The following is a 10,130-nucleotide window of genomic DNA, read 5'->3' on the forward strand; positions in this document are numbered from 1 at the left end:
GATTAAATTCCTCAGAATTGGTAGGTGCTAGCTATAGAGGATGGAGAGCTTGGTGTTCTAGTGGAGAATTTGTAAACTCACAAAAATTGTATTAGCTGTGAGGGAATTAAGGAGTGGATTGTAAGGTTGGAGAGAGGCATTGAAAACTTGGTCAAGATCAATAATAGTTTAGTAATGTGTAAGTGTGTTATAGAATGGTCATTGTGGGCTAGAAGCTTGATAGGTAGAAGAACAAGAAGATAAAAGTGTCAAAGATTAGCATTGAAGACAAGACCAAAGGAACAAAGACTGTTTCTTCTTCTTCCTAGGAGAACATACTAGACTAAATAATGGACGATTGGGACTACATATCTTAAGGACAACTGTACTAATGTGATCCCATAGTAGTAGGTTACACTTTTTGTGCAACTTTGACACTTAAATGAACATTTTGAAAAAAACCTTCACTTTCTGACATGTATAACTTTTAAACTGTTAAGAATTTGAATATGATGTAAACTAGTGATTTGTAGCATCTTGTTTACAAATTCTAAATATATCTTTTTCAATTTTTTTTGAATCAATTTGTATTCATCTATCCATCTCCTTTCAAAAGTAGTTTTTAACAACAAACAACATTTTTTAAGAGTGACGTGCATTCCAAAACATATAGCTTTTTTTCTATAAATGATAAAAACTTCATTATTTCAAATTTAGGTTTGTAACATCGATACCTAAGGCATGTAGTTGGTTTCATAATAATATGTTAAATATTTTGTATTTTATTTAGTTTTAAAGTTGCACTAATTACAATTTAGACATGGGTGTATATTTGAACTCATAACCTGTTCTATATCTATCGAAATTCAATTTTTATTTCTTGGTTGGAAAGAAGATGGCAATACCTAGGGCATGGATATTTTTTAGAATTTTTATTTTATTTTTTCAAATGCATTGAACAAAGAAGTTCCTGCTCGGTGAAAAACCTATTTTTGATAAAATTAAAAAACAAGTTCGTATAAACTCAATATGTAATAAAATTATAGTCAGTCAAAAGTTGTCTTTGAGGACTACCATACTAAATTTTGGTTTGCCAAGATTGTTCCATTTGAGCCTTCAACGAGAGGTTTGAAGGCAAAAAATATGTAGAATGTTTCAAAGAAGTGCAAAAAAGGGGGTTCGAATGAAACACCTCCCCCCTTCCCCCTACCTCGCCCCCGCTAAAATAACTAAAAATTAACAAACAAATAAAAAGGTTAAAAGGGTTTGCTCAAAGGGTGGGGGGAGGTGTGTGTGGGGGGGAGGGGGGGGGGGGGGGGGGGCTAGAGAGGTTCAATCACACCCCCATGATGTCACCCATATGAGCGAAGTGGGGGGTTTGCTCAAACCCCAAAGGGTAGTTCGTTCGAACACCCCCAATACGATTGAACACCCTTCAATTTTTTTCCCACCATAGTGTTTTTCCTTCGTGGATGAAAGTGGGAATCATTACTGTGAACCATTAAATCTTAGTTTGTTGTCTCTACAGTTTATCTTGAATATTTACTATATCTTTTGCTTATAAACTTTGATCAATCTATAGTGTTTGACTAAATTGATCTCCAAACATTTTTTTTATGATCTTTGATATGAAACTATAATAAATTAGAATCTATCCCCATTTACTATAATAAAAAATATAAAATTAAATTAAGTGACTAAAGAAACATATGTTATAAATCTAGCTTTAATTACATTTAACACAATACCTTGCACTCCTTGCACAAGTATATATTTAATGTTTTCATTACAAGATAAGATCTGGTCACTCCCTATTTATATAGAATTCATCGATAAGAAATATTCTAAATATTCTAATTTCTGAGTAATTGTGCCCCTGAAATTTTTTAAAAGATTGTTCTACGGGATATTTTTAACACCTTATATTTCCTAACAACCTCTATAGACGAAACATCTCGAACTCCATAGAGGCATCCTTGGGAAGCATATAGCCTCTATTGTACATCCTTAAATGACTGAACAAAGCCTTCAAATGTGTATCCTCGGGGTGACAGGATTTGCAGACAAAATTAAGGACGCCACGAGTGAGCAGCGATGCTAAATAAACAATACACTGCAACAACACCACCACCACAATAACGCCCACGCTCATCACTTGCTGCTCCTTTCCATACGCTGAATACCTCTGAACGCCACCAATAACGCCCATCAGCAGCGCGTAAAAAAGATTCAACGCCAACGAGCTATCCCGCTTTCCTTTCGTGGGTTGTTTGCTCGTCTTCATGGTGTTCAATCCTTGTGTATCTTCCACCACACAAACCACGCTGGCAACCTGCCACGCCATGGCGATGTACACGTGGAAAGGGAATGCAACGATGAAAATAATGAAGACCCCAACGGGAAGGGTCCCCTTCTTCTGTCCATCCGCTCCATACATCAACAACCAGAAAAACAGGGCACCCACGATGAGCACATAGTATAGAAACATAATGAGGAATGAGCAGAGAAAAGTGAGGATGAGGCACTTCCATATCTTGGGCACCACGTTCATAACCTTTGTGTAGCACACTTCTTTGCCTACGTTGGTGGCTCCCACCGTGTTCACCACTGCTGATCTTGAAATCAGAGAGAAGGCAAAAAGTAGGGTTACATACAGTGCCGTTATTAGTACAAGGTCCGCAATTTGCAGGTGGCGGATGCTTTCTGTGATAGGTTTGCCCAATAATCCGTCGTTTATCATGATTTTCCTGAGGAGGGCCTCCGAGATTAAACTGTTGCCATGGTTTACAAAGAAAAGAGGCAGCAGTAGGGTGAGGGCAGTGGCTGCCACGATTTTCGCCTCACGAAGCAAGATTTTCCACGCCTCTCCCACGGTTCCGAAGGCGTCCAGAAAATTGAATTCTTGTGCTTCTCTATCCATCACTACAACACGTAATACTTTACTCAGCGAAGACAGTGCTGAAATCTGGTTCTCCTTTATAAGAGTTTACGCACAGAGAGAATTTGCAGATAGTATAAATAGCATTGCAGCACAGGTGGAGGAAGAGTCAACAAGGCTTTTGTCAATGAGGCTGCAGGTTCCAGGAACGGCTTAAATTACACATTAAGCTGATATTTTCAGGTTTAAAAGTATTAAATATTTATAATTGATTGACATTTTCTAAGCTTAATATGTTACATATTTTAGGTCAATGGATCCTTGATCTATTGGTGATTTTGAAAGGCTCTAAATGACTCCACCAGAAATCAAGTCTTGCTGAATACAAGACTCGAACATCATAAAGAATGAAGCTCGCAAGTCTGAACCTTATAAAAGAATTAAACACTAAAAATTGACTAATATCCTCTATATTTGATTTGTTCATACTTAATGTGTGAGGTTTAACGCTGACAGAAATAAACTCATCTTAATTTTGCGTTTTTGACCCGCTGAAGATTTCCACTGTGGTCCCCGAGCAATAAATTCTGGATAGCCTCCAAGTCGTAACACGCCAAAGCTTTCATGTTCGTCGTTTTTCTTCCATACATTATTTCTAAAAAGGTCTCTAGAAAACGATGCGATAAGAACAAGATTTAAAGTCATGCCAGGAAATCACGAGTTGATTAAATGGTAATATAAAGGGTTCCTATAAAGGTGAGTTACATGGATTCTCTTAAATCAAGGATCATTTTTAACTTTGATTTTGAGGTACTCTAATGGGATGATCAAGGATGAGATATTATGACATTGTTTCTTTTTCAACACTAAAATTATCATTGTGAGAATATAAACTTTGATATAAGTATTTATTTCATTTGAGGTAAAAGAGTTGTAAGAAATGAATTAAAATAAATATTTAGAAAATTAAATGAATATAGTAATATTATTTAGTTAGAAAATTTAAAATCGATGTTTTGTAACAGTTGGTAAGAAATGATTTGTAAGAAGTGATTGTTTATTTTTCCACATAACCATTCTATGACTAGGATTTTCTCATGATAGGGATTATATCTTCTTTATGTCGAGAACATATAAGGATCTTAAATCAATAAATTTTTAAATGATCATTGATAAAAAAATTGCCAATGTTGGATGAAGCTTGATGTCTCAACAATGTATTGAAATTGGATTGATCCGAATAACTCAATATTGTGTCAAATTTGATGGAAACCTAATACCTCATTAGAGTTAGATGAATCATGATCCCTCGATAGGGTATTTGAGTTGAATGAAGCCTAATACATTAGTGGTGTACCAAAGTTGGAGTAAACCTACTACCTTTATATCAATGTTGGAGAATTTTTTATACCTTTTAGAGTATTAGACATTGATAAAATACCCTTTGTAGTATGGGACTTGAATCAAACTCAATACATTTTGGGCTACTTTAAAAAATGATGAAGATTAAAGATAAGTAGATCATTTATATTTTACTGAAAAATAAAAAATGATAATGTTGAGTGATTAGCCAAAATAAGGATGAACATCAATTTTAAATATCAACAATATAACTATATCCATATTTTTTATTTATTAAAAAGCATAAAAATTGTAATAAATACAAATGATGTTATATCAATTTTAAATTTATCAACAATATAACTATATCCATATTTTTTATTTATTAAAAAGCATAAAAATTGTAATAAATACAAATGATGTTATATCAATTTTAAATCTCTATAATAACCATATCGAAAAAATTATCCATTTAAATTTTGCACATATATTTCCATCTCTATTTATGCTAAAGGTATTCTTTAAATTGAAATTGATGAGCTGAGAAAATCGTACATACGCCTATGTTTACATCTGTACACATGCAAGATGATTGAACGGATCTTGTTCGTTCATCATTTTCTGCCCTCTTTTCTTGTTTCTGACTATTTTTCCCATGATTTGATACCTCCTCGCATGGTCCATGTGCACTAGTAGGACCCACCAACTATATTTAAAAAAAATCCAATCTAGAACACGAGAAAAGATTTGGTCTTTTAACATTATTGATTATTGGCCTAGCCAGTGTTGTCTGTAATGAGTGATGTAGTGGGGCCCCCTCTACGGGCTTCCTCATCCCTGGGGACCTGTAACCCATAATATTTTAATCCCCCTCCTTCACCATAGTACCGTTATGCCTCTCTTTTTGTAGATGTGAAACCTTTCAAATTCCTGGATAAACTCTTCAGTGGGAGCCCTGCCAAGATGGGGAAATCGTAAAGAACATCAAGTGGACGTTTCATATGTTCTTTGGAATAAAACGATAATCGAGCTCAGTCTTTCACTTGTTTGGAAGTTTCTGACTTTACGTCCTTCCTTGGACCAAGTTAAGAAATGGGTGACAGCTAAATGGAAAATAAAAGGTAGCGTTTCTATTAACTTCATGGCTAATGGTCTATTCCTCTTTAGTTTTGTAAACGAAGAGGATTTTTCTTGCATCTTAATAGATGGCCCTTAGTCTTATGGTAGCAATAAATTTCTCTCTCTTTGTAAATGGAAGCCTAATCTTACCCGTGGAAGGATTTAAGCACAGTGGCTCCTACTTGGATCTGTCTCCCTGGCCTTCCCCTTGAGTTCTAGAATTTGGGTTTTTTAAAGGGATTACCAACTCTTTTGGTAAGTTTCTTGCGGTGGACCATATCACTCAAAGTAAATCCAGACTTCTCTTTGCTAGAATATATGTTAATGTAGCCATTAAAACAGTTTTGCCAACCAAAGTGATGCTGCTATCATGTTGGGCACATGGGTCCAACCTATTGAGTATGAGAATGTTAAAGCCTTCTGTCAAAAGTGCAATATATTTGGGCACCTTAACTTGGCCTACAAGAAACAAATAGGGTCAAAGTAGTAACCTCCACAGGTTTTGGATGTACCAGGAGTAGAGAATAGTTGGGCTCCTATTCTCAATCTAAAGCAAGACCCTCCCCATGGTCATATTCCATCCAATCAAGAGATTGAAAAGAATTTAGCTGGATAAAAAGAAACAAGTGGATGATCTTATGACATCATCCTCAAATTCTCTTCATCCTGATACGGAAATACTACAACCAACCTTTGGTTCTAATTAGAATGAGGTTCTACGGACATGAGAAATGGTGGTTAATCTAGCTCATAGCCCTATCTAGGCAATGATCATGGCTAGAGATGAAGAATCCGAGGCAAAGGAATTTGACTCCATGGGCTTTATTCACGATAAGAAAAATATCAATTCAAAAAATAAGATGATGATCTCGAAATAGAAAAGAATTATAGGTTTTGTATACCTCAAGGAAAACCTGCAAGTACTAGGGTTCTCCTCAATCTCCCCTCCTCCCAAATCAAGAATATGGTTTCCAGAAGATGAAAACGATATTAAGGAGTGGAGTCGGGTAACTACTAAGAATAGGAAGAAGAAGAAAGTAGATGTGGCTGGAAATAGTAGAGTAGGGAGACTTTCGCAAAAGGATGCTATACAGAAGGATGCAACATTGGAGGTGGATGTGGGAAGGCAGAGAACCTTGGATGGTCTCTCCGGGAGAAAGAAAAAGAAAAATTAATATCATCCCATTCCTGGAATGTTGCTTCTACTTTAGGTGAGTAGATTTGTTGAGCTATTTTTTAATGAAGATACTATCTTCGAACGTGAGGGGCCTAAATAGCCTTCTAAAATAGCATATGTGAAAGTGTACTTTGCTAGGACAAAAAGTTGATATCCTTCTAAGTCAAGAAACAAAAATGAAGTCTAATACTTTTGGTAAGGCTACAAACTCTTTTTGGATGTCTGTTGCCTTCTTGAAAAGTGATGTAGAAGGTGTGTCTAAGGGCATTTCCATGATTTGGAACCCAACCTACTTTGATGGTACTCTGTTTCACTTGGGGAAAAATTGTTTGCTTGTCAAGATGTAGGACCTTCATTCTTATTTGGAGTGGATCCTAATAAACATCTATGCTTTGAATGCTAGAACTCCTCGAGATGGACTATGGTCTTCTTTAACTAGTCTTATTCAGAATATGACAACTTCTTTGTGGATGGCTACTATAGATTTCAACTCTCCCCTATATCCCTTAGAGAAATTTGGAGGCATAGTTGACTACTCGAAGAGTATGAATGATTTGGTGAGATTTATTTCTGCTACTAGTTTGATGGACATCAATCTCACTGGTTGCAAATTCACTTACTTTAATAGAAGACGGGAACATAACCTCATTAAGGTTAAACTTTATAGGTTCTTGGTTTTGAGTAATTCGAAAAACTTTGACTACGTCTCTTTTTGCTCCTTCCTGAGATCAAGTTTAGATCATAATGCAATTATCCTATTGATGGAAGACTCTAGACAGAGGAAATTATCCCTTTAGGTATGAGATAATGTGTTCATATCACCCTGATTTCAGATCTCAAGTTGAACAATGGTGGAATGTCCCTATCAAAGGTACTCATAGGTTTCGTGTGGTCCAAAAACTTAAGCATCTGGAGGAAAAATTCAAAGGGTTGATTGGGTACTCATTTGGGAATATCTTTGAACAAAAGAAAGTTATTAGTGCCAATATTGACAAAATATAGAAAGAAATGGAAGATGGTTGTGCTTCGAAGAAAGAAAGTAGGGAGGATATGGAATTAAGAGATAAATAGTTTAGGTCGAATAAACATAAGACTTTTGAAAGAGAAAATCTAGAATATAATGGCTAACAAAAGGGGACAAAAACAAAAAATTATTCCACCAATCAATCATGAAATACAAAAGCAGGAACATGATCAGAAAGCTTATTAAAGAGGATGGTACTTTCATAGAAAATTAAGATGAGATGACTAAGTTGTTTGTAGACTTTTACAATCTAAATAATCCAATCAGCTAGAGAAAGTTTCAAGACCCAAATGATTTGCTTGGTGTGATCTAGGAGGTTATCAATGAAGAATATTTGTATCTTTTGGTCTCCAAGGTCTCACTCTAGGAGGTAAGGGATGCAATGTTATCCTTTGGTGCCTTCAAATCCCTAGGCCCTGATGGCTTCCCATCGAACTTTTTTCAAGATCATTGGGACATCATTGGCGAGGATATCTTTCTTGCAATGAAAGACTTCTTTGGGTCAGGTAAAATACTTAATCAAATCAACTCAACATTCATTGCCTTAATTCCTTAAAATGATAATGTTGTTTCCACAAAAGATGTTATACCTATTAGCTTGTGCAATACTTTGTATAAAATCTTCTTTAAGGTCATGGTTAACAGGCTGAAAATTATGTTCGATAAAATGATCTTTGTAAATGAAAAAGGTTTTGTCAAAGGTAGTCACAATTTTGATTCTATTATTATTGCACATGACCTAATTCATTCAATGGAGAATAGTAAATTACCCTTTGTGGCCTTTAAATTGGATATTTCAAAAGCCTATAATAGAGTCTCGTGGAACTTCCATTTTGAATTTCTAAGAAAGTTTGGATTCAAGGGTAAATTTCTAAATATGATAATCCAATGTTTCACAACTCAAAAATTCTTTGTACTTCTAATTGGATCTCCAAGTGGATATTTTTTATGTGGAAGAGGGTTGTATAAGGGTGACCATCTTTCACCATATATTTTCATTATCATAGCTAAAGTCTTAGGCAGAAACATTTATAAAATTAGAAGATGAGGAATGCTAAGGGTTGTTAAGGCTTCTTCTACCCAGGATCCTATATCACACCAATAGTTCATCTGCGATACCATAATTTTCATGATCAATTGGTGAGGAAGGAAAAATCTCTAACACATCCCTTTTACTGGACTGCAACTTTTTCTCTCCTCATGTGGAGGATGATAGTATTTGGAAGCATAACTCCTCAAGTACCTTCTCTATTAATTCAACCTATCATAATATGGAGGAAGGACCATTTGAAACTTTTAATTGGAAAAATATTTGGATTAAAGGCCTGATCCAGAAGATCAACTACTTTTGGTAGACCATGGCTCATGAAAGAATACTGACGATAGATAACCTAAATAAAAGAAGGTTTCCAATTGTTAAAAGATGTGTGTTATTCTACAACGACCAAGAGAGCATTGATAACCTATTTTTCCATTGTCAATATGCAAAGAGTTTTTAGAAGAGTTGGAATGATCGTTGTATAATTACAGTCTTCCTCTACATTTGAGAGGGTTATCTCCCTTGTAAGATAAGAATATTTTGTATTTTGGGGTTTATAAACAAAAATGTGTAAGAAAATTGGAATAAAAGAAATGGAAAATGAACTATTTTTCTAAGCCCCACATATTTAAGTTAAGGTAATTAAACATGACATGGTAATATTGTTCACATATAAAATTAAAGGGAGAAGAAGTTATTATTGATGAAACATAAGAAGCTACATTAATAATAACATATAAGCACAAATTGAACACACCTCCAAAATTTAATTTTCTATTTTCCTTTCTACTTGAATAATCCTATCCAAGTCCTTTATACAATGCCTTTGTGACAAAGTGGAACCCACAATTACATCTTATTAAATCTTATATATAGGTCTGGGTGAGTAACCACTTAGGTTAACTACGGAACTACCTTCTATAACAACTTAGAATAACTAACTATGGTAACTACTTGGTGCAACTACCTAGGTGGATCACTTAAGATGGCTACTTAGGATAGCTTATTAGAGTAGTTACTTAGAAAAACCACCTAAGCTTATATTTAGAATAAATACCATTTTGGAGACAAGTTAGGATAAACCTAACTTTAACAATAAATTGATCAAAAAACCAAATGATTAAGAAAAACACAAGTCATATTACTTTAATTACAACAATCAAAATTATGACTTGTGACTAGCCCAGAAACTGTTCAATGACATTGCAAACACTCCACTACTATTCCCCATTCATTGATGGTGTCCCTAATGTAGTCATTGATATTGAATTTTGGTATTGTCGAGGAAGAGACTTATCCTTGAAGATCTTGAAAAACCTAATAGCAAGAGAAACTATTTTGTTCTTTGGGATGATAAAAATAGTCATCCTCATCCTCCAAATATTCAAACTCTTGTGAATTTCTCCCAATTCGAGAACTAAAAGATCCCATATGTAGGTGACATAAATTTTCAAAGCTATAGAAATATTAACAACCCTTTCTATTTTGTCTTCGTTAAGAACTTATTGATCAAAGGGCTCCTTATCTGTCATAAACTTGAAATCTCTTTTGTATAGTTTGAATCTCACCGATT

The 10,130-nt window shown here is 34.8% G+C and overlaps 1 protein-coding gene across 1 annotated transcript; it reads right to left on the minus strand.

Annotated features, from left to right (window-relative positions):
- Positions 1-1,810: 1,810 nt before the first annotated feature.
- LOC131079017 (uncharacterized) lies at positions 1,811-2,996 on the minus strand. The gene has a single exon (XM_058016882.2). The coding sequence runs from the start codon at positions 2,897-2,899 to the stop codon at positions 1,919-1,921; it is 981 nt and encodes a 326-aa protein (XP_057872865.2). The 5' UTR covers positions 2,900-2,996; the 3' UTR covers positions 1,811-1,918.
- Positions 2,997-10,130: the final 7,134 nt, after the last annotated feature.

Source organism: Cryptomeria japonica, chromosome 11 (assembly GCF_030272615.1).
Source record: "Cryptomeria japonica chromosome 11, Sugi_1.0, whole genome shotgun sequence".
NCBI lineage: Eukaryota > Viridiplantae > Streptophyta > Pinopsida > Cupressales > Cupressaceae > Cryptomeria > Cryptomeria japonica.